Genomic DNA, 25,346 nt, shown 5'->3' with positions numbered 1-25,346 from the left:
AGAAGGTGCTCTCTCATGGCTATCCCATGCACTCTGGCTACAAATTTGTGCCAGTCTGGTGATTCAACCTGCTTTGCTGCCATTCATGTACGGCATTCGATGGGGTGTTTTTCAACAGGATAATGCTCACCGACATACCTCCGTTGCAACCCAATGTGCTCTACAGAGTATTGACATGTTGCCTTGGCCTGCTCAATCACCAGATCTGTCTCCAATCAAGCACGTATGGGACACCATCGGATGACAACTCCAGCATCACCCAGAAACAGCATTAGATGCCTTTGTATTGACTGACCAAAGCAACAGGCATGGAACTCCATCCCACAAACTGACAATCCAGTACCTTTAAAACACAGTACATTGACATTTTCCTGCTTTCATTCAACTTCTGGTGGTTACACCAGTTATTAATGTACCAGCATTTCATGTTTCCAGGTGTTACAATTTGTCTTCCACAAGTTTATATTTTCCGGAAAATCTTGTTTGTCTTGCACATGGTGCCTGGGGCACAATATCCCATTTGCCCCTTCCCCACCTTCGTTACTTCATTGCCCTGCACATTCTGTGTTCAGTATGGATACTTTTATTGGTGTAAACAAGCCCATTTCCTGACTCAGGGTGTGTGCAATGGGCTGTTCAATCCTATGCAGCTGAGTGAACAATATGTTCATCCTTTCAGGCCCTAACCAAGTATGGCCAGTTGTATGACACTGGAGTAGGGCCTTGCTGAACTCGTTCATGAAAATTCTGGGATCCAGACCAAAGCAAGCAGCAACACTAGGGAATGACAAAGCACAGTGTTAATAAGTCACGATCCTATAGCTGTAGAATTCCAAGATACACTGGCAGGCATGTTTCCTTCTTCCACAAGGTATAACACAATCTTCTTACAAACAAACAACAATCAAACACAAATTCTGAATGACAAACCTGCTGTTTAATCCTTCCTTACACATAAAATGTAGATGGTGGTGTTCCCAGCAAAGTTGTGTCCTGAAATGTTAATCATTTGCACAGCCAAATAAGTAGTACATCAAACAAATTTCAAACTTATTGCGTGTTGTTTTCATGGTGTTCCCCTTTAACGTCCGGCAGTGTATACGCAATATCTGCAATATTACCAGCTTGCTTTGCAGATTAAAATCTTAACTAAATGATCTGGTACGCATTTTATGTAGAATGTTGATTCAACAAGAGATGAAGTGGGCTTTATTAGTGCAAACTTACTTAAGAAAGCGCTATTATTTCATGTAAATGTACGAAAACAAAGTAACGTATCACCAAATTTAGAATAAATTTTCGTGATATCTCAAAATAGATGGTCTATATAAAACAACATAATAAGAAGAGAATTAATAAAGAAAAACTTAATATACATCTATGTCCATACTCAGCAAACCACTGCCACATGCATGGCAGAGGGCGGGAAGAATTACTGCATAAATGCCTTTGTGTGTGACGTTATTAGTCTGATCTTGTCTTTTCAATTCCTACGGGAATGATATGTACTATATTCTAAGATTCAGCCATAAAGCTGGTTCCTGAAACTTACTAATTAGGCTTTTGTGGGATAGTTTTTGTCTTTGATAGAAGTTAAGAGAATTATTATTTACCAAAAATTAATTATAGCTACAATAAAGAGGGTTGTAATGTTGACAGCAAAGCAGCTTAAAAGCTGTATTCATCATATTTGTATAACAATGATCCTTGTGGTAGGTGGTAGTTTATTAAAACCTCAGAAAAGTGACAGATAAATATACTCAGTTCATTTCAATTTGAGTTAGAAATAAATATCATATGAAACAAAACAAAACAAAAATAGATTTCAAAATTATTTTAATTTCTTTCATTCCAAACAGAATCATCACATTTGCAAACTTTCCTCAATACACCATCATTACAGCTAACAGCTCTCATGAGTTTTGTTTTAGTAGAGATAAGTAGACACCACTAGAACCAGAGGTGGTTTTGTTATTTAAATTCAATAACTGTGTCATTTTTAATTAGAGTTTATTGGTAAATAGCCAGTAAAATATACAATAGCATTATATATAAAAAAACTGGTTCATCTCTCACAAAAAATTTACTTGCTGTAAATTTTCAATCCTGTTATGCTTTTTCATGTGTTTAATCAAAGAAAATTTGTGTTTCATTTTTATGTGGCATACAGGACACTCAAATTGTGGTTCTACACCACATTCAAATCGAATGTGACGCATCAGGTTGTGTCGGCGGGTATAGGCATTGTGACAACGTGCACAAGTAAAACTTCTGGCTTTTACATCTGGATACCATTGAGAAATTCCTTGAAAGAATACAGAGTCTCCTTCCAGCAACTGTGGATTCACACCTGAAAAAGAAACATCATTAAGGGCAAATATGTTACTGACAGCTATCACTGGTACAGCCACACATAAAATTACAAAATATAAATAAATGCCCTGTATTTGTTAGGCTATTAAATGTTTTATATATCAAGATGACATTTTTACTCGTTTCAGGGTTGATATATACAAGTATGGAACATAAGTTAATGCAAGGTAGTTATTAGCATCTTAAAAGGTATTATACAGAGTGTTTATAAATGAATATCGAGGTTGTAACGCTTTATAATATTTATTATATTAAACTTACAGTTATAAATGAAATGTCAAATGAAAGAGAAACTCAAACAGTTTTACCAAGAACCTTATAAATATGAAGATAGTAACTGTTCCGAAAGAACAAATACCAATGATGACCATACAGCTTCTCTAGAAAGAAATGATAATTAATCAAAACGCTCAGCTGCCAAGAGGTGTTGTTGATATACCTCAATGGGGACAGCTGAAAATGTGTGTCCCAACCGGGACTTGAAACTGGGATCTCCTGCTTACATGGCAGACGCTCTATCCATCTGAGCCACCAAGGGCACAGAGGATAGTGTGACTGCAGGGACTTATCCATTGCACGCTTCCCATGAGACCCACATTCCTGACTGTCCACAACTTACATTCGTAATGTTCCTACAGGATATTTGCCCAGTTTAGAGTCCCAGTTGGGGGCACACATTTTCAGCTGTCCCCATTGAGGTATATCACCACCACCTCATGGCAGCTGAGGGTTTCGATTAATTATCAAACCTTATAAATGTTTAATGTGAGCACCTTTTGTCACATTGTACACATCAAGTCACTGTACCCAAGTGCTGGATAGGCCACAAGGGTCCAATGACAGGGTTTGCTTTGCATGGCCTCCACATTCACCCAACCTAACGCCATGCAATTTTTTCCTTTGGGGCTTTATCAAGGATCGTGTGTATGTGCTTCTGCTACCAGCAGACCTCCCTGAATTAAGAAACCAGATTGAAGCAGCTGTTGTTATAATCACTGAAGACACGCTTATCAACATTTGGGAAGAACTCAGCTGTAGACTTGATGTGTGCTGTGTGACAAATGGTACTCATGTTGAACATTTATAAGGTTCTTGGTAAAACTGTTTGACTTGCTGTTTCATTTGACATATCATTTATAACTTTAAGTTTAATACAATAAATATTATAAAGCACTAAAATCTCGATATTCATTTATAAACATCCTGTATATTTCAACAACACTTTTTAATTTTTTTCAGCACTGATACAGCACAGAAATATCATGCACTCAAAATAGGATGTAGTTTGTCATATAATTCCTACGAAGGATATAAACACTGAAGAAACATACAGTTTCATTCCAACATTTTCTGAAGACTGAATGATAAACGAGGGACATTTTGTGACATTAGGTCTGAAGCTGCAGAAATAAAATTTGTTTGAATGTGTTAACCCAAATATCAACACGCAGGTACCTCAAAGAAAAAAAAATTCAGGGCAGTTATTGAAATGTCTCAGAAATGATAATAAATCAAAACATTTACAATATAATGGAAATATAATATCTTGTTATTGATAGTTTGATGTCTTCATATTAAGTTAATTAGTTTGCATTTTACTTTGAACACTATACACTTGTGAAGTGTTGTGTTAGGAACAACTGCTGTGTTATGGCAATGGCAAAGAAAATAGTTGAGTATGTCATATGATTGGTATGTCACTAGACTTGTCAAGGCCGTTCACGTGATAGCTGAACACGGGCAAAACATTTGATGCCATTATATTTGATTCAAGAGAAATCAACAGTGTCTTACAGATGGCACACTCTGTCTTTAATGACATGCATGGGCAGGGCTTTCTCATGGCACCATACTGTGCTTGTAGCATGAGTAGATGTGATTTGGGTACGTCACACCATTAAAATCAATGTTGTCGGCAACAAAATTTAGATGGTTGGGATTGCCATAAACTATTACAGATTGCTACAGCAGATATCTGGACAATAGTACAGCAAACTGCTTAAGCCTGGAAAACAACAAGGAGTGAGCAACCATAGCATTCAGAACCAACTTCTCACTATAATATACTGAAGCCATATTTCCCATATGTGTACCATCAGTTGTTTATGAGCACATTTTGAATATTGTATATGAACTGCAAAAAAGTCCAACCGGCACAATGTTAGTGCACAGGTGTGTGGGGGGGGGGGGGGGGGGGGGGATCGGGCGGTGGGGGGGGGGGGGGGGGGGCACGTGTGTGCACAGATGTGCATGTGTGTGTGCTCTCTAGCTCATCAAAGGATTTCTTCTGAAAGCTAGCAAAGTTTTTGTGTGTGCCTGTTGACAATCAATGCTTCTGCTGTTCAGGGAATTGTTTCCTCTACTCCTGAATTTGTTACATATGTGAACTATAATTATAAGCCAAACACCTCTCTTGTTATTCATTCTAGCAGCAACATCTACCATTCCATCTGGAATGTAATATCATAACTGACAGCTTGCACATCTGAAACATTTGCCTTACATAACTAACATGTTCTTGATCATTTCTGCCATTGTATAAGCCATAAATGCAATGTTCTTATGCTGTTTTGTATCATAAGGTCTCACCTACACATTTTATGAAATACATAACTTCTGCCACCAGAAGAAGTAGACACTACTCATGTCAACTTACACAAGAAAGCATGATTAGTTCACATTGATGAAAATAAAATGAAATATTCAATTTCTTTTTGAAATAGTCACATAGTTGCGCAAAGAGACACTCACAGCCACAGCCAGAATCCATCCATTAATTGTGTTGAGAGGGATGTGGAAGGAATTTACATGACCAGTTCCTCAGGAGTTTAATTGGAAACATTTATCAGTGGATGCAAGTCAGTTTTCTACCATGCTACACCTATAAAATCAGTTTAACCAAGGGTCAACAGCCTTGATTCAATCTGCAAGACAGGGTTAAATTTATCATTACTACAAACTTGATAATTAAAGCTCAGTAGCTAACTACTTTGAGGAATATTCTGAGATCCAACCACTGGACTGGATTGTGTACGTCACTAACAGTACACACACCACAACCAAATGGCTCCAAGGAACTTCTGGTAATAAATTCCACAAAAAAGGGTAACAATTACAATCAACAGGTCAAAAATCACACAAATACACCATACTTCATATCCCGACACAAACAAATGTAAGGTTTATAATATTATAAAAAACAGCTAAAAGCCACATGTATAGTGTCTCAACATGTTGACTTTCAACAAAATAGTGTTAAGTTTACCTAGCCAGGTAATGAGAATGTTACATGCGTTAAAAAATGTAAGATTGATGTAATGAAAACAATTAACAATAATACATATGGCTGGTAGCTGTTTTTTTATAATATTATAAACCTTATAGTACAACAGCCACATTTCTCAACATGTCGACTTTCAACAAAATAGCGTCAAACAAACGTAATTTATTGGCTTTAATTACATGTTACTAAGTTGGTCTCATTCATAAACCACCACCGTCCAGTTACGTAAGTGCTCTACACTCTGGTACGATGTGTCTTCCTATCTTGCAGTGCATGCTCACTACACTGGAACTCTCACCTAGACAACTGGAAAATGACTAAGCATGATCCCAACGAAGGGAAAGCACTTTTGAATTCTTGTATGCTTTCTGTATTTGGAAAGTAGTCTTACTGATTTGAAAGAATTCCTAACTCTCAACTTCTGAAATGTTAGCCACTTTACATTACAAATGCCCCCACAGGATAGAGGAATTACCTCTCACTGCCAGCTGAATCGTTTGTTTTGTGAGCTCCAAGCAGCTCCACAAAATTGTTTTACATCCAGGTCTTTCCACCAAACACACTCAGGAGCAAAAGCACAAAATTTCGCTTGATATTTCATACTAATCACATTTCTCTCACAAGTGTTGCTTCATGGGAAAGTGTCTCAGAAGGTTATTTCAAACAGATGTTGGAAAACACCAGCCATTATAGGAAATTGACTAGCTCTTCAGCCACTGTAGCAGATTCCAAACCATCAACCCTAAGCTGGACAAAGTTGCCCCTACCCTACACACACAGCCCCACACATGCACACCTTTTTGTGGATACCAGAAGCCAGTTCTGGCATTCATGGTGCCAAAGAGGATAACCCTACAGTTACATCCATGAACGATATGCTACAGAATTAATTACAAAGTATAGGATAGTTTGATATGATGTTCTCTTTTTAAAAATCTATTAAATTTGATAAAATAATATTACAGTATCAAGAGAGATAAACATAATGACAATAATGTTACTTTTGTGAAGTTGCAACATACTGATGGAGGAGAGAACCAGCAACTTAGTATTAATTTTTTCTAAATTTTCTTCCAATAGCTGACACAGGTGCATTAAAAACTGTGATGGATATTGGAAGAAAATAAAAAACAGATAATGTGACTACTGAGTTACAGTTACAACGAAAAGTATTTTAATGTTGTCAGTGAAGGAACTGAAACATATCAAAAAGTAAGAAGCATGTTAAATGCCTTTGCCAGTATATTCGAGTTTGAATGAAATAACACCAGCTTTAGACAATATTACAGTGACATGTGAACAGCCATTATGATCAAAGAAAGGCAAAACCCTGAAAACAAATGGGTCTCATGAAATTCTAGTTTCAAAGATGCTTTCAGCTCTAATGAGTTTCTGGTTTAATAAAGGTTTGACAAGAGTGATGGACAAAATAAATTCAATTCAGTTAATCATTCATCACCAGTGGGTATAATATAAAATAAAAACAACTTTGATTTTAATTTCTGACATCCCAATGAATATTATCACATTTGAAAAACTCTCAAGATGAAATTACTACAGTCCACAGCTGTTATGAGTCTTGACTAATTCACTACTATGATCACAGATGTTTTTGCTATTTAAATACAAAAAAATACAAACATTTAAAATGTCACTTTATTGGTAAATAGCTTACAAAATATACAGTTCAATAATATGTTAAGAGAAAACAAGGTCATCTCTTACAAAAAATTTACTTGCTGTAAATTTCTAATCCTGTTATGGTTTTTCATGTGTTTAATCATTGAAAATTTGTGCTTCATTTTTTTGTAGCATACGGGACATTCAAACTGTGGTTCTACACCGCATTCAAATCGGATGTGACGCATCAGGTTGTCTCGGCGAGTATAAGCGTTGTGACAGCGGGCACAAGCAAAGCTTCTGGCTTTCACAACTGGGGACCACTGGGAAATTCCCCTAAACAGTACAGAATCTCCATCCAGCAGCTGTGGACTCACACCTGCAAAGGAAGCAGCATTACTAGTGTACATGAAGTATGACACTCAGATGAATATAACTATTTTTAGGGCGTTAGGCTTTTAAAAGGCTTTACACATTTGTTAACTTTTTTCTGGTTGTTTTTACATTATCATATCATAAGTTGTCATGCAGAAATAACGAAATGAGATTCTTTACCATATCAGTTTAGTGCTCACAGATGAATATAAACAATGGAAATGCACACAGCTTCACTGTGATATTTGCTAAATACCAAAGGATAAATAAAGAATGTAGAAGTCATATTCATTTTGAATGTTCTAACTGCATTATTAATCCACTGGTAACTGGAGGAACCAAAGACAACATGGCAGAAGGAACCATAAATCAAAATGTTTCAATGCAGAGGAGAATATGATGCTTACAAAGAACAAAATTGGATCATAACGCATTGATATTTTTTTTCCTATTCAGCCTTTGTATTAACGTATTGTATTATAAATATCTTAAACAAACTGCATTACTTAGCAAACTACTGGTCACACAATGTACTCTGCCACCAATGTCTAAAATATTTCTTGGTTTACTTGCTTCATCAGGTACGAGTGACAACAACATTCTCATATATAATATATATCAGTCAGTCAAATAACATACTTGTGACATAATGCAACAGACAAGACATACATTTACATATGGTACCACAGACTAAATCAAACTCTGCAACAGAGTGTCACCAATAGCATTACTGGGGCCAATGACGAGGAAGAAAGCTTATGTTTACTCTGTGTCCTCTCAGTGCTTGGACCACATACTTCTTTGTAGCACCAAGAGTAATGTCATACTTCTGATTAAAGCAGTTATTGCTCATTCTGAACTCAACAGCTCCCTACCTTCATGTTCTATAGGCTCCCTGACAATAGCCTTCATGGTGCAAAGTAAGTCAAGTTAAACACCAACATTAAAGAAAAAAATAGTCAGAAACTAATCCTGCACATTCTATTAACAAATCAGGAATCATTAGCTTTATGTATTCCACTTATGTATAGCCTTTTGTGGTCCTTTGTATAACACAAGTTACATCAGTTCAAATCACATTCGTTCAAAAAGTGTACTGCATTTCATATGAATATACCGTATGTCTCATTTGACAAAAACTAAGGACTCACCACTTCAGCTATTAGCACCAAATGGTAAATTCTCTTGAGAAAACCGTACAATATTACACGAGCGCAAAATGGTGCACTTACCTTCAGGAGGCAAAATTCCAAGTACTACCAACAGACACATTTAAAAGCAAGGGGTGGTGGTGGTGGTGGTGGTGGTGGTGGTGGTGGTGGTGGTGGTGTGGTGGTGGTTGAGGTGGTAGAGGGAGGGGAAGTATCTAGCTTTTATAACTGTTAGCTCCTTCCTCAGGAAGAAAAAAGTGATGTGCTGAAGAAGGTTGGGAAAAGGGAGGAAGTCACTTAGACCTCAGGCTGTTAAGGACTCCATCTGTAATGAGTACACACTTTATCTTCACTACTGTATTCTGGGGTTTGAGTTCTGGTCTGAAACACAGTCTGAATCTGTCTGTAAGACTCAAGACAACAAACACTGTTGAAGAGTGAACAATATTAGTTATATGTTGCCAGCCACATTGCATACCAGTTTTCACTTCAGTTAGTAACAAGGCCTAAATAATCTGTTTCCATTCTTGCACTAATGAAAACAGTGTTACGGCAACTGTTAAAATGAATGCAAAAGTTAGTAACAATTTATAAATTTATTACAAATTCTAGAAATATTGTGTGACTGTAATAGGAGAACAACACCATTCTTCGAAAATCTGCACAAAATAAAGTGGCTTTTAAATTTTGTTTTAATTTTTTTGTATCTTGCATCATATTCATGCAATATAAACACACAGTAGGGCTACTTCTAGCAAAAAACAACTTTTATTTACATGTTTTGGTTTAATATTGACTTCTTTGATAATTTTTCTACGTAAAAATTAGTTTCTTTAAATCAGAGTTATTTTTATAATTATCAGTCTTTGATGTAGCTTTTTCACATTTAAAGATTAATGTCTGGTTTGGATCACACACACACAAAATGAATCTCAAATGATGAGGTCATTTATTTGCAGCACAGATGTAGCTACTACTCCTTTATCATATTTTTGAGATCTGTTTTCTCACCTAAATACTATACTTTTTTTTATGCAGCAGCTACATAATATACATATCAGATGGAACAATAAAAGAACAGAAAAAGATGAATTAGTTTTGAAATGGTCTGCTAATGTTCAAGAGAATATAAGACAATAAAACTTCTTTATTGAGCCAGTTTACAAATGTCTCAACAAAAGTTTCTCCGTCAATCATATTCTGCTTTTCTTTTGTACTAAGATATCATTGAAAATGTTTCCTCATGTGCATAATAAGATTGTGCTTGTGCCGTGCTTTCTTGTGGCATACAGTGCACTCAAATTGGGGTTCCACTCCACATTCAAAGCGCTGATGGCGCCGCAGATTATCTTGACGTGTGTACGTATTGCAGCAACGGTTACACATGAAAGATCCTCTCCTATGTATCCCCTGCATACGATGATGTTGGCCATAAAACTGTTGGTATGACCTTTCATGTTTATGTGGCAACACAGTGTCCCAGCCTGAAAGAAAAATGTAATGATTTTGGAAATGAAACAACCAAAGTGAATTTAAAAGTTAATAATAATGGAAATATATACAAAGAATTCATGTCAAAAACATGTTAATACATTCTTTCTTGAAGAAATACATTCTTAAAGGCAGTATCAGTGAGAGTGTTTCAACCAATATTAAGTTTATATACCTGAATGATTTAAGAGTCCAGTTTTGTACAGAGGCTACTTCTTACCTTGTTCTGCATTGGGACTGGAGTACAATGTTCAAATAAAAATTTTAAAAATTTAAAACTATATATAAAAGAATGGAAATTCCGGGTAGAAATACCAACAATGTAGGAAAAGACAGATTGCTACTTACCATAAAGAAGACATATTAAGTTGCAGACTTGCGCAAGTAAATGACACATAAAAATTCTGGCCACAGTCTTTGTCAGTCAAAGAAAGACACACACTATTTATACACACAAGCAAGCACACCTCATACACACATGACTGCCAACTCCAGCATCTTGGGCTTGCTTGCGTGTATGAATGGTGTGTGCGTGTGTCTCTTTTATTGATGAAGGCTGCGCTGAAAGATTTGCTAAGTGTCTTTTGATTGTGCCTGTCTGCAACTTAGTGTGTCTTCTTTACGGTAAGTAGCAATCAAACTTTTCCTACAATGCTAAAATATCATATAAGAACTTTTGCTTCCTGTCAACTAGTCATCTCAAGGAAGCAGTTAATATACTTGGTATGTGATACAGGCTATTAGCAATAGACTCTTTGAACTTAAACTCTGTGTATTTTCTATAAACCCAGAATGTTTGGATATGACTTATTTCATATTATATGTATGAGGAAATGAATATTAATGATTTTCATATTAAAATGAAAGAAACTCATTCTAAGTTGTTAAAAATGTAAAGGCCATATGACATTATTGGTGGGAATATTCTTCCAGGTTCAGCTACCTACAATGGAGATATTTCCTTTGAACACAACCATTTCTTTATAATTTTCTTTTGTTTCAGAATTACTAGTGATACATAGTAAGTGCCTTCTGTGATGAGTGTGTGCAGAGTGTGGTCAGTAGTGTCATGTTTGTACAGTTTTGATGATGAGAGAGGTGTAGGATGGTGAAACTTAATGCCAGCATTTGACACACTACTCCTGAATAATACCACAGGGGAGGGGGCTTCATGTTTAATATCTCAGTCAAATGGCAGGATAACTATCAACAATGCCACATATCCAGATTAATTGAGACACTGTTAAGAAGTTAAAAATTTACTACATGACACGGGTGCAAACTCTGATGGTTAAGATCTTCATGCCACATCATCTCCAAATACCACTTGTGAACATTTTTTCAGCACCGGGATTTGAACTGGCTACCATACACATGTGCGGATGGATATGTGTGTGTGTGTGTGTGTGTGTGTGTGTGTGTGTGTGTGTGTGTGTGTGTGTAAGTGTAACCTGTCCTTTTCCCCCCCTAAGGTAAGTCTTTCCGCTCCTGGGATTGGAATGACTCCTTACCCTCTCCCTTAAAACCCACATCCTTTCGTCTTTCCCTCTCCTTCCCTCTTTCCTGATGAAGCAACCTTACGTTGCAAAAGCTCGAATTTTGTGTGTATGTTTGTATGTCTATCGACCTGGCACCACCTTCGTTTGGTAAGTCACATCATCTTTATTAAAAACAAAGATTCCAAGACTTACCAAGAGGGAAACCGCCGGTAGACAGGCACAATAGAATAACACACAAACACACACACACAATTTCGAGCTTTCGCAACCGGCAGTTGCTTCGTCAGGAAAGAGGGAAGGAGAAGGAAAGATGAAAGGATGTGGGTTTTAGGGAGAGGGTAAGGAGTCATTCCAATCCCGGGAGCGGAAAGACTAACCTTAGGGGGAAAAAAGGACAGGTGTACACTCGCACACACACATATCCATCCGCACATACACAGACACAAGCAGACATTTGTAATGGCAAAGAGTTTGGGCAGAGATGTCAGTCGAGGCGGAAGTACAGAGGCAAAGAAGTTGCTGAAAGACAGGTGAGGTATGAGCGGCGGCAACTTGAAATTAGCTTCGGTTCCCATGTGGAAGTTGCTGTCTATATATTTTTAAGAGGAAAAGATAATAAATAAATAATAAAGAGGGAAGGAAAAGGAAAGATGAAAGGATGTGGGTTTTAAGGGAGAGGGTAAGGAGTCATTCCAATCCCGGGAGCGGGAAGACTAACCTTAGGGGGAAAAAAGGACAGGTGTACACTCGCACACACACATATCTATCCGCACATACACAGACACAAGCAGAAATTTGTAATGGCAAAGAGTTTGGGCAGAGATGTCAGTCGAGGCGGAAGTACAGAGGCAAAGAAGTTGCTGAAAGACAGGTGAGGTATGAGCGGCGGCAACTTGAAATTAGCTTCGGTTCCCATGTGGAAGTTGCTGTCTATATATTTTTAAGAGGAAAATAGGAAAAGAGAATAAATAAACTGCAGGTACCTAAATTAAACTGTGGCAGCAATGGATGGGAGAGGAAAGGATAGATTAATGCTGTATAAGAGAATATGGGGAAGGGGATGGGAAGAGAAAGATGCTACAACTGATTCAGTAATGAAAAAGAGAGAAATTTGTAGGGGAAACAAGAAGTGAGCCTCTGACATGGAGAAATGGATATACATTATGGAGCCGACAGACAGATAATCAATTGTGCAGGGGGTGCAGGGTAGCTTGTTCGGAAGATGGACATCATCAACAGAGATGAAGTTTGAAAATGTATTTGTTTTATGGATAAGAACAACTAGGATACTAGATGACTAAGATCTTGGGCAGCAATCATGACAGTATGATAGCTACTTGATACTGACAAGAGGTATTAAGAAGTTGATGAAGTAGACATGGTGAATGATAGTCATTTCACTTGTCTGACTGTAACCATCTTAAGTGGGCATACAAGATACAAGATACTAATATTGTCAACAAGGCATGTGTAGTATACACATGTTAGCTAGTTCTATCTGTCTAGGATTTTTACTACTTGTTCATGTTGTGTTACATAACACTGAATCCTGATTGATTAAATAGATATAATGCTTCACAGCATGAGCAGATGATAAGAAAGTGTGCACTCCATTTTCCATGAATAATTTACTACGGAGAAGCTTTGGGGGTGCAGTATTGTTAAACATTAACCAAATGCAAATAGTAGTTTTTGTGATACTTTCGGACTGCTTTTAAGTATGTGAGGTGTGTCTCATTGATTAGCTGGCAGCATGTCCAGCCACCCTCTATAACAAAAATTGGAGTAAAATTTTCAGTGCAGGAACTTAAGAGATGTCATGTGACATGTGCACAGAAATGCACGAAGAAAAAAAAAGTGGGTGGGGGGGGACATGGTTTTGTGACAGACTACAGATCCAAAGGTCTTTGGTTCAATCTCCCATCACTCCTGAGATGTTTGGTTGTCATGTCACTTCTCCTGGCCATACTTGTTAACATAAAAACGCCAAGTTGCTTCATGGTTTGGAATCAATATTAAACTGAAGGCTGTTGATAGTTCTATATTAAAAGGTTTCAGACTCATTTTGTGAGCTGATTTGTCTCTTCAGATGGGATATGTTCTATAACTTTATACCATCAATAAAACAGCAATCAAAGCAATAGGTGCAAGCAGGCTCTGTGTACCAAAAAACTGAAGTTGACTGCACCTGTATTTTTATGGGTGCAAAAGAGATTTATTATCTTATAAGGTACAACAATAACCAGTAAACATATCCAAGTTTTCTAACGGAACTAGGATGGAAAATATGTGAGAAATTGTATAGATTGCAAGAGAAAGGGAGGGATACTGCATCAGAAGAACGTGCATCTGCCCACTCAAGTTATCTGTTAATTGAAAGCTGAGCAAGTTGAAGTGTGAACTGTTGGAACACCTCTGTAAACATATTCTGCAAACTACTCTTGAGTACTTGGCAGAAGAATCTTCACATTATACTACATATTAGGGTTTCTGCTCTCTTTCCATTCACATACAGAGCACAGGAGGGGTGACTGTTTAAATATGCGCTGTAATTAGATAATCTTTTATTTGCAGTCCCTTTGGAAGCAATATATATGGGGCTGTAATATACTTCTAGATTTTTCACTCAATATTGTTTCTTGCACTCCAAAAGTAGGCTTTTGCAGGACACTGTAATCATAAAATACAACATTTCTGTGTTTTGTGAAGTGCATAATTTTACATTTCCATACATTTGAAACAAGTTGCCAATCTTTGGAATACTTTCAAACCCTGTCAAGATCTGACTGAAAATTTGTGCAACTACTTTCAGATATAACTTCATTACAGATACCTGAATCAACCGAGAAAAGTATGAAGTTACAATCAATATTGGCAGCCACATCATCAACATACCACATGGCACATATTCCTGTGGCATTCCAGAAGTTATTTCTATATCTGACAGTGGCTCTCCATTCAAGATAATATGCTTAGTCTTTACCACCAGCAAATCATCAATCGTCATATGTATACCATGTATGATCATACTTTCTTACTGCAAGGGAGGCTAATGCAACATCTGAAGACAGGAGCACATGGTTCAGGCAAATGAATTATTTATATTTGATAAGACACAGTAACACAAGTAAGTTCTTCTCCTAAAACTCGGCATAAGTAATATTTTGTGCAGGTTGCCCAGCCAGTCCGATTGACATTTAAAATCTTTTAAATTTTATTTTTCATTTTAATAATCTCCTGCAATGTTCAAGTACAACTGATTGGAGCCTGCATGCAGAGTAGGATTGTCACATCAGTGAAGGGTGTTTGTTCCTGTTTAATGAAATCTGCTGACAATATGCCCACTATGAGCTCACTGTGGGTAGCCAACAGGCACAGTAGAATAGAAATCACATGCTGACTGATGGCCACTGACTGGAGCATTGGTTTCATGCTGGACACTCTCTTTGGTCACAGCTTTCAACCAGCAATGATGTGATCCCTTTCCTACTCCTTTTTTCTCAGAGTGTTCTGACACTGAAATTAACATCATCTTATGACTGCCATGACTGGCTAACAGCTTCACGAACCACTCTGAGTGAGCTCACTTGTAATCTGAAACAGGAAAAAAGAAAACTTCTTTTTTCTTAATGAAAGCCCATGCCTTATATTTCGATGGCTCATAAAGTATGGCCACATCTTGTCTATCCTGACCAGGGCACACCTGTGGCTGTATAAGTAAAACGATGAAATACAAGAAGCAGACAATTATAATTTTTTGCTCTTTATATAAATCACAGCCTTAAATGGAAGCTTAGTGCAGCTACATTAAATTGCACATACTATCTACCTTCTATACGTGATTTGGAAATGGAAGTACGAATTCTGTATATTTCCATTCATTAATAAGTTAGAGAGTCATTTTTAGGGGGGAAAAACTTCCAGGGACAGTATTTTCAGGACATATAAGCATGTGAATCTGATGTTGGTTTTAGAAAATCATGCAGTAACCTCTGACTTAATGTCAGTACAAAATGGAGTCTGTAACTAATACTACCATTCTAATAGAACAATGTTTCACTAAGTTACGTGATTTCATTGTACTTTATTTAAATAAAATGTACATCCTTGACTTCTCCCTCTATCCCAGAAGACCTTCACCACAAGACTGCCACAACACTGATACAATGTAAGTGCTAGAATGTATTTACTGAGACTATATTTTTAAAAATCAAATATGATGTAGTCACAATAATGCCAGGAAATTTCTGGGATCTTATTTTATGTCAGAACTGAGATGTTGTCTGTAAATAAAACTAAATGTATATCAGTTGTAAGTGGTAGATCAATAATGTAAAACAGACACAGATATGGCCCAATATTAAACATTCTCAGACTCTTTGCAATTTCCAGTCACTGGAGCAATTTCTTCTATTTTAGTTACAATTACTCTTATACAGGGTGTTTCAAAAATGACCGGTATATTTGAAATGGCAATACAAACTAAACGAGTAGCGATAGAAATACCCCGTTTGTTGCAATATGCTTGGGACAACAGTACATTTTCAGGCAGACAAACTTTAGAAATTACAGTAGTTACAATTGTCAACAACAGATGGCGCTGCGGTCTGGGAAACTCTATAGTAAGATATTTTCCACATATCCACCATGCATAGCAATAATATGGCGTAGTCTCTGAATGAAATTACCCGAAACCTTTGACAATGTGTCTGGCGGAATGGCTTCACATGCAGATGAGATGTACTGTTTCAGCTGTTCAATTGTTTCTGGATTCTGGCGGTTCACCTGGTCTTTCACGTGTCCCCACAGAAAGAAGTCACGGGGTTCATGTCTGGCAAATAGGGAGGCCAATCCACGCCGCCTCCTGTATGTTTCGGATAGCCCAAAGCAATCACACGATCATCGAAATATTCATTCAGGAAATTAAAGACGTCGGACGTGCGATGTGGCCGGGCACCATCTTGCATAAACCACGAGGTGTTCGCAGTGTCGTTTAAGGCAGTTTGTATTGCCACAAATTCACGAAGAATGTCCAGATAGCGTGATGCAGTAATCGTTTCGGATCTGAAAAATGGGCCAATGATTCCTTTGGAAGAAATGGCGGCCCAGACCAGTACTTTTTGAGGATGCAGGGACGATGGGACTGCAACATGGGGCTTTTCGGTTCCCCATATGTGCCAGTTCTGTTTATTGACGAAGCCGTCCAGGTAAAAATAAGCTTCGTCAGTAAACCAAATGCTGCCCACATGCATATCGCCGTCATCAATCCTGTGCACTATATCGTTAGCGAACGTCTCTCGTGCAGCAATGGTAGCGGCGCTGAGGGGTTGCCGCGTTTGAATTTTGTATGGATAGAGGTGTAAACTCTGGTGCATGAGACGATATGTGGACGTTGGCGTCAGTTGGACCGCAGCTGCAACACGGCGAATGGAAACCCGAGGCTGCTGTTGGATCACCTGCTGCACTAGCTGCGCGTTGCCCTCTGTGGTTGCCGTACACGGTCGCCCTACCTTTCCAGCACGTTCATCCGTCACGTTCCCAGTACGTTGAAATTTTTCAAACAGATCCTTTATTGTATCGCTTTTCGGTCCTTTGGTTACATTAAACCTCCGTTGAAAACTTCGTCTTGTTGCAATAACACTGTGTTCTAGGCGGTGGAATTCCAACACCAGAAAAATCCTCTGTTCTAAGGAATAAACCATGTTGTCCACAGCACACTTGCACGTTGTGAACAGCACAGGTTTACAGCAGAAAGACGACGTACAGAAAGGAGCACCCACAGACTGCGTTGTCTTCTATATCTTTCACATCACTTGAAAATTGTAACTACTGTAATTTCGAAAGTTTGTCCGCCTGAAAATGTACTGTTGTCCCAAGCATATTGCAACAAACGGTGTATTTCTATTGCTGCTCGTTTAGTTTTTATTGCTGTTTCAAATATACCGGTCATTTTTGAAACACCCTGTAGCTTCACACTTCAACTATATGCTTAATCAATGAGCATCAGTGTCTCTGACACCAAACCTCTTTAGATTACAAGCAACTGGAGGTTTTCTCAGGTCATAAGAAATATACAAAAAGGAGTATGATCAACAGTAACTCAACAAAGTTTAATGAAGCCCTCACACTCATTTTATGAGCTATTTCTTAACATTGTCACAGACAAGCCTCTTCTAATATTTGATCTTAATCAGTACTTGAAATGTGCCAGATCTCACCAGGAATGACCTATTCCTGGAATTGTCATGAGTCAGGCTTCTCCAGAAGCAGTACACTTTCCACAAGTGCATTATTCTGAAAACCATTTGTTATAAAATTTCATGTCGAGCAAACTTATTTAAGTATTTGCACACTGTTGAAATAGCAACATAAATTACATTAACATTAGCATGTGAAGGGCCTCACAGTGATAACACCAAATCACATTGGCATCCGCAGGCTCTCGTATTAGGAAAACATGGAACATATAATATACAGAAATGTTAAACTGTTTACTTTTGGTACTTACTCCACTTGTATGTTCAACATTTTCCATTGTTTCACAGGAAATAACAGAGGATTTTTTAAAATGTGTTTATCTGTGAAACTTCAATTCAAATCTGTATTCTGATACAGTAGTAAATGAAGCAAACAGCACATGTGAAACTGGAAATTTTAAAAGTGTAGTAAAAAATCATATATAGAAAGCAACAAACCATATTCAATATTTACATATTAAAGGTTGTCTCAGAATTCAAAGTATTTCAGTATGTCACAATCCTAACTGATTCTATATGGGAAAACTCACAAAAATCAATAAAATACACAAACAGTAGTAACATGGAGCACAAATTTTCACAGTTTTCTCAGGTGTCGATACTCTTCCTCGCTTATATTTTGTCTGCTTATGCAGTACTCTGAATGAATGTTCACATATCTTGCACATTTCTATTTCCAGGCTCTCTCCTTTAGTAATAAGTGAAGGAACTGTCACTTTCTGAGATAAGATATTCACAACCGCACAGCCTACATCAATATTTTACATTTTAGCCCACAGTTTTGTTCCCCCTGTTTATCATAGAGTGGAGCTACATTTATGTATGTATGTACGTGGCACATTACTGCAATAAATGCTCACACATTAGTAATAAAGAATTTTGAAGAGATAAAGTGGAAATTTTTATATCAAATGGAAAACAAAGATAGCTGCCATGGGACATATTGGAAAGAACATTCATATTAGTGGCAAATATATAGATATGTGTGAATGCAATTAAATCATCACATAACTGATTATTATTTACAGTTACACTTGAGTGTAGTACATCACAACTGTGGTTGTAGTGTAAGTAATAGAGTTCCAACAGTTGCTACATTTCTTGATAGACATTATGTCTGCTGTTATGAAATAATATTGAATGAAATTTAGAATGATTCCAAGGCTCTGGAAAAAAAGGATTGTTGAAAAGATAAATTTTTACACAGTAGAAAAAGCCAATAATTTGTTACCACCTCAAAGAAACGACTTCCATTGTCTGGAAGTAACTCATCTCTCATCCCTTCAAATATGAATACACTCATCTAAAACGAGTATACCTACCTTCGAGCCTCCACCATACGAATTATCCTTCCATCCACACATGTATTTCTGCCCACAGACAAAAACACACTAAAATATTTACTTATTGTTGAACAAAATTCGGCTGAGAAAAATGTTTCAACCTCAAGCTGCTTTAGTGACCATTTTATTTATTTACTTATTTATGTATTTATTGCTTATTTAGCCCTCTCTTACATCTGACCAGGAATAACACATACAAGAAACTGTTACATATCAATCACAATAATAATATATTACATTATTAATAAAAATAATAATTGCCAATAAGCAATAATAATAGTAACACAAATGATGATGATAACATAACAAAGGAATTAAGAATGATATCAAATAGTTACAACATAACAAACTCAATAATAATAATTCTCAATATTAACAAAAAGAAATGATTTGCAATAATAAAAATAGTAACACTAAAAATAATAATAAAATAATGGTGGCATTAAGAATGATATTAATTACTTTAGCACTTTTGAGACCTTGTTTGGTACTAAAAGAAGTGGAAGAGATATGAAGAATGAGAAGACTGGAATAAAAGTGACAATGGCTACTAGGAAAGAAGAGAATTTCAACAGAGAATTCTATAGACAAGGAAAGGAAAGTGGTGGGGGAGGGAGCGTTGATGACTGTGAGCTATGAGAACAGATAGCTATTGTGATGGAAGGATTTTAATTTCTCTAATATTTTGAGGAAGATTTTTTAAACTCAAGTTCCTGATACAAAAAATGATTTAGAGAACATGGCAGTGTTGTGTAGTGGTACAGAGAGGACATTACTTTGTTGAGAAATAGTATTTCTCCTGTGTTGCTCAGATAATAGAGTAAGGCTTGAAAATAAGTACGAAAAAAGGCAATGATTGAGAACATGATACAACAAACACAGGCTATGATAATCTTTATGCCTAACAGCATGTAGCCATGGTAGGGGTTCATAGGCATGATGATACTGTTGAAATTTGTACTTCACAAATGTATCATACATAAGCATTCATCACCAGTTCCAGGTGACGTGAGCTCTCATAAGTCCTTGGAGAATAGGATCACCAAAATAAAAGATGGGGGATATTAATGACTCTACAAGTTTCTTTTTATGCTCGAGAGGAAATACTTTTTTATATTTCTGCAATGAATAAAGTGATGCTAACACCTTACAGATTGGAGTTGTATGTTCAGTTCAGTCTAATTGATAGTCCAAAATTATCTTCAAATTCTTTGCAGAAGAAGAAAAGGTGATTTTTGGGCTGTTTAGGATTAAGGGTGGAAGAGATTATCTGAATTGAGAAGTAATAAGTCTTTTGCGAGTAGCTAAGATTGCTTGCGTTTTAGATGGGTTAAGTTTCAAAACTATATTCTGTGCCCACTCTGATAAAAATGACTGTGCACAGATATCTTGGGTTTGCACTTAGGTATATGATTCACAACCCTAGAGTGTAGATTCACAGCTAGAGAGCTGTTCAGCTTTGAGTGGATTGTTTATTACACACACACAAGACACTTTCTGTTGAGACGTTTAATTTTAATGAACATACATTTAAGCTGTTTGCACTCAGTTTTCGGTATGAGCACAACATTGGGAATTAAGTTTGCATGTGTGTAAGCAGCCAAACCGTCCCCTCTTCTGTTATATCTGTTATGTCTCAGAAGCATATAGCCATTGAGACTCAGCTTAAGCCACATCTCCAACAGTTGTATCACATAAAAGCTGAGGTCCTGAATATGCATCTGAACTCCATCTAATGGGTTGGTAATGAGTCCACATTTCCATGCATGAATTGTGGCATTCAGTTGTTGCCAATCACGGAACTGAGCTCTGGCACAGCCAGCCTTGTGGTATGTGAGTGGCTTGGGAGGGAGGGGTAGGGGGAGGGGTAGGGGCCCACAGAGAAGTAGGGGGTTGGAGAAGGTGAGGAGTTCAAAGTCGGTTGCACTTCCCTAGCACAAAGCACAGGGATCAGTGCAAATACAGAGTAGTGGGAAGCAGAGAGTATTCGTTGCGAGGGGACATGACTGAGAATAGTGACAACTGTAAAAACAATTTACTTTCTGCATTACAGGATGAAAAGTAATCAGTGTACTGCACAGTTCAGGATGGGAGGAAAGAAACAAACGATTTACAAAGCCGATGCCACCAGCAGAGAAAAATATGTTCAATAACTAAAAGATTAATGTAGAAAGATAACAATTAAATTAGAAATTAGCAAAGTAGTGGTGACTGTAATTTTGTTCTTGGCCGTTTAAACCAAGAAAGTGAGTGAGTAATGTAACCAGGAAAAGAGTAATAATTACAGTGCTATTATTACTTGCAAGATAGAGAATTCTCAAGCAGGTAGTGTTAACAGTAAACAAAATTAAGAAGGAGTACTACAGTTAATGGTAATATAATATGAATAAGTGAAGGCACTAATACAAGAATAATTACAAGGTTACAATTATGAGAATAATAGGTGAAGATACAGATATAAAAATAGTCCTAAAGTAGATATAATTAGGAGATTGTATTTAGAGTACAAGGGATGTTACACTAGATTAGTACTAAACTTTAAGTTTTCACTTTGGCTCAAGTAGCTTCACTCAACATTATTCAGTTCTGTCATGTTTGTAACTGCTTTCTTTCCATCTGTGGTCTTGATAATTACTCTGCCACTGTAAATCCACATATTCTGAAGGCTGAAATGGGAAATGGCATTGTTCAAAATCTTTAGATGTTCCTGTGTAAGATTTTTCCTTATTGTAAGTCCTGTCCTTGATAATTTTTCTTGTGGCTAAATATCTCCGCCATTTTTTGATATGAGATAAATTTCACAATTATTGGACAAAGCTTTGTAGCACCCAATAATCTTCGTTCCAGCCAATGGCCCCTGTCAACATCCACCTTACTGACTTCAATGCCTGATTTCCCATGTGAAACCTATATAAGCAGGCTGTCTGTGTCTTTCACCTCTTTTCCTGCTATGCCTAAAAGCAGCAGACTATTACGCATTTGTCACTGTTCTAAGTTGTCCATCACAGCAGACAGTGATCATAGTGTATGCAGTTTCCTTAGTGAATGTGTTGCACCTTCTAAGCATTCTGCCAATAAAATTCAGCCTCTGGTTCATGCTCCCTATAACATTTTCCATATCATTATACGAATTTGCATTGTTCCTAACTATGGTCCTTAGATATTTGATCCAATCAACAAATTCTGCATTTGTGGAATTATTCTTCTAAAAGATATTAAACAGAATTATTTTAGTATTCATGTGGGGGAATGCACATTTCTCATTATTGGGTAAGCTGACACTTTTTGCACCATACACAAATCTTGTCTACATATTTCTTTAATTTGGTTTGGACTTTCGCTGGGTTCATTAGATGGTAAGCAATGGTCTCATATGGAAATACTCTAAAAAGGGTGCTCTTATTGTCTCCTAAACCATTTACATATATCATGAACCTCAAAGGCCCTTGAGATGCCAGATATAACTTTGATTTCATGAGATGAGTCATCATCAGCTACCATGCAACCTGACTTTTCTGACAGAAAATCACATAATTAGTCATGTTAGTGAGACTGCATTCCATAGGAATGTTATCTGATTTGAAGTCATTTTCAAGGAATCTGGAAATCTATGAATCTGGAATTATCTTGATTCCTCTGTCGATAACATTCATTATTTCATGTAGACAAAAAGCTAATTGTGCCTCAAATGAAGAATGTTTTCTAAGTCCATGGTGTTTGTGGCTCACCAGACCATTTTCTTCAAGGCATAATATTAAGTTTGAACACGATATGTACCACACATCCTTTGAGAGTATGTCAGAAAGCAAAACCTGTTATTTTTAAAATTTTTATTTTACAAAAAAAGTAAATGCCATATACAGAGGATAACAGCTGTGGATTTCATGATTAATTTGTCACTTTTCAATACATCAACACCTTTGTTCACTGTTTTCTCCACAGTGAAATAAGGGCAGAAAAAAAACTAGATCCTGCTTCCTCAGTCACTGGTGCACAGAATTTTCCAGGGTCACCACATCTACAGAGCATTGCTCCCAGAGAGGTTCATTGAGTGGTCCGGATAGATGGAAGAGTGATGGTGCAACAGATTGGAAGCAATATCGTTTTCCTTCTGGTCAGTCAACACTTTCAGTCCATAAATCTTAGAGTAAACCAGTTTTTCAATAATGGCTATGACACTGCCTTTACTGATGGATGACTAGCAACACAATTAATTTGTTGAAATTTCACAGTCATTATGAATCATTTGATCGACATGGTAGATGAAATGTGCAAGGAGATTAAAACTGTGTGCCGGACCGAGACTCAAACTTGAGACCTTTGCCTTTCGCCAGGAAGTTTCATATCAGTGCACACTCCGATGCAGAGTGAAAATCTCATTCTGGAAACATGATAGATGTTGTGCAAAGCCATTACATTTGCTGGCCAGCTGCTCCACATTGCATCAGCAACCTTGTTTGCTCTTCAGCTTCTCTACAATGGTGACTCCAATGTCTAATGATGCTGATGCTCACTGTAGAATTTCAATACACCTTCTTCAGCCTTTCACAAATGTGACTGGACATTTCATGTCCTACAGAAAGGACACAGAACCCTGTCTTTTACAAATATCAATATTAGCCTTTTTTAAACTTATACAGTGATGGCATTTGTTGATATAGGATGCTGTTACCGGAATGGGTTGTAGACAAAGGTTTTCAGAAGGGCACCAAATTCAAGATTATTACGTTACCAGCCCAATGAAGGTGAAAAACAATAGGAGTAATACTCTCTGACTGTTCCTTGGCTTACTAACTGATGTTAAAGAGGTGGGCATATAATACTGCAGACTGCTTCTACTTCCTTTTTTGTGTGCAGGTATGAACTGTGCAATTTTAACACCTTGCTGTATCGTTACATAATATTATAACCATTTTTGGAAATAAACCTAAACGGTATACAAGCTTATCAATAAAAGATTTCTTTATTAAGTGATATGAGTTATTTGGTACAGCAATCATGTTATCAAGCTGAAAATGCATCCAGCTACTTTGGTCTCATCAGAGCAACATTGAGCTCATCAGCCTACTGATTGTCTCTTTTCCACAGACTCATTCTCCATCTGAATTGCAGTGATGGCAGAGTATGTGTAAGATATATTACACATGGGCACACACAAAAGAAACATAACTTGCTAGCTTACAGGATGAATCATTTGATGAGTTAGAGTGACACACACACACACACACACACACACACACACACACACACACCTCTGTACCGATACATTCTGCTGGCTGCACATAAACAATGCCAGAATTGCATTTCAGCAAATGGACTAGAGTTGGGTGGGAGTTGTGCAGGTTGGAATGGGTAGAGGTTGAGAGAGGCGAGTGGCAGGACAAGGGATTGGGGATGGGTACCTAGTGGCTCTGTGGGAGGCAGAAGGTTTTCTTGCTGTGGTTACAGTAGAGAGGGGTGGCAGGTGCAGGGACTAAGCATGTGATATGTGAGTACTGGAGCCAGTGAGGTGTAGCATGTGATGAAGGCGACATGGAGGTGTGGGATGGGAGGTGGTGACAGGGCAAGGAAAGGGAAACTCTTGGGCAGAGGGTATAGGAACCACAGGTTACTGAAAACTAAGGTAAGGAGGGTTGTTTCATGGGGTGGGCAACTTTGTTTGTGACTACAGTTTAGTGGTGGCTATTCTCTCTGGTGGATCGCTGGCTGATTGTCATACTGAGATAAGAAGCTGTGCAGTGATTGCAGCAGAGTTGGTATATGACATGGCTGCTTTCAAAGGTGGCCTAGCCTCTGATGGGACCATATAAACCAGTAATGGGACTGTAGCAGGAAGGACTGGGTGGGTGGCATGGGCAAGTCTTGCACCTGAGTATTCCACAGGGATATGAGTATAGTGGCAAGGAGTTGGTAATGGGAGTGGCATAGGGATGGACCAGGATGTTGTGTTGGTT

The 25,346-nt window shown here is 37.5% G+C and overlaps 1 protein-coding gene across 2 annotated transcripts; it reads right to left on the bottom strand.

Annotated features, from left to right (window-relative positions):
* Positions 1-1,868: 1,868 nt before the first annotated feature.
* Positions 1,869-8,761, bottom strand: LOC126355236 (transcription factor Sp9-like). 2 transcript variants are annotated; one of them, XM_050005516.1, is made up of 2 exons: positions 7,382-8,761; positions 1,869-2,350 (listed from the first exon to the last, which is right to left on the bottom strand). In XM_050005516.1, exons 1-2 carry the CDS (start codon positions 7,684-7,686, stop codon positions 2,200-2,202), a joined length of 456 nt encoding a protein of 151 aa, XP_049861473.1. In that variant the 5' UTR covers positions 7,687-8,761; the 3' UTR covers positions 1,869-2,199. The 2 variants fall into 2 exon arrangements, with proteins under 2 accessions (XP_049861473.1, XP_049861474.1); XM_050005517.1 differs by having other exon boundaries at positions 2,270-2,350; positions 7,393-8,761.
* Positions 8,762-25,346: the final 16,585 nt, after the last annotated feature.

This window comes from Schistocerca gregaria, chromosome 3 (genome assembly GCF_023897955.1).
Source record: "Schistocerca gregaria isolate iqSchGreg1 chromosome 3, iqSchGreg1.2, whole genome shotgun sequence".
Taxonomy (NCBI): Eukaryota; Metazoa; Arthropoda; class Insecta; order Orthoptera; family Acrididae; genus Schistocerca; species Schistocerca gregaria.
The sequence above is the reverse complement of the archived record's forward strand: the minus strand, read 5'-3'. Positions and strand labels throughout refer to the sequence as shown.

What these genes read in the sequence shown, in the direction of transcription:
- LOC126355236 (XM_050005516.1), bottom strand. Translation starts at nt 7,686, where the DNA reads ATGTACACTAGTAATGCTGCTTCCTTTGCAGGTGTGAGTCCACAGCTG. An exon ending in TTACAGCAAGTAAATTTTTT is followed by an intron (nt 2,351 to 7,381) that starts GTAAGAGATGAC and finishes TTTCTTTTTCAG; the next exon opens with GTGTGAATCCACAGTTGCTG.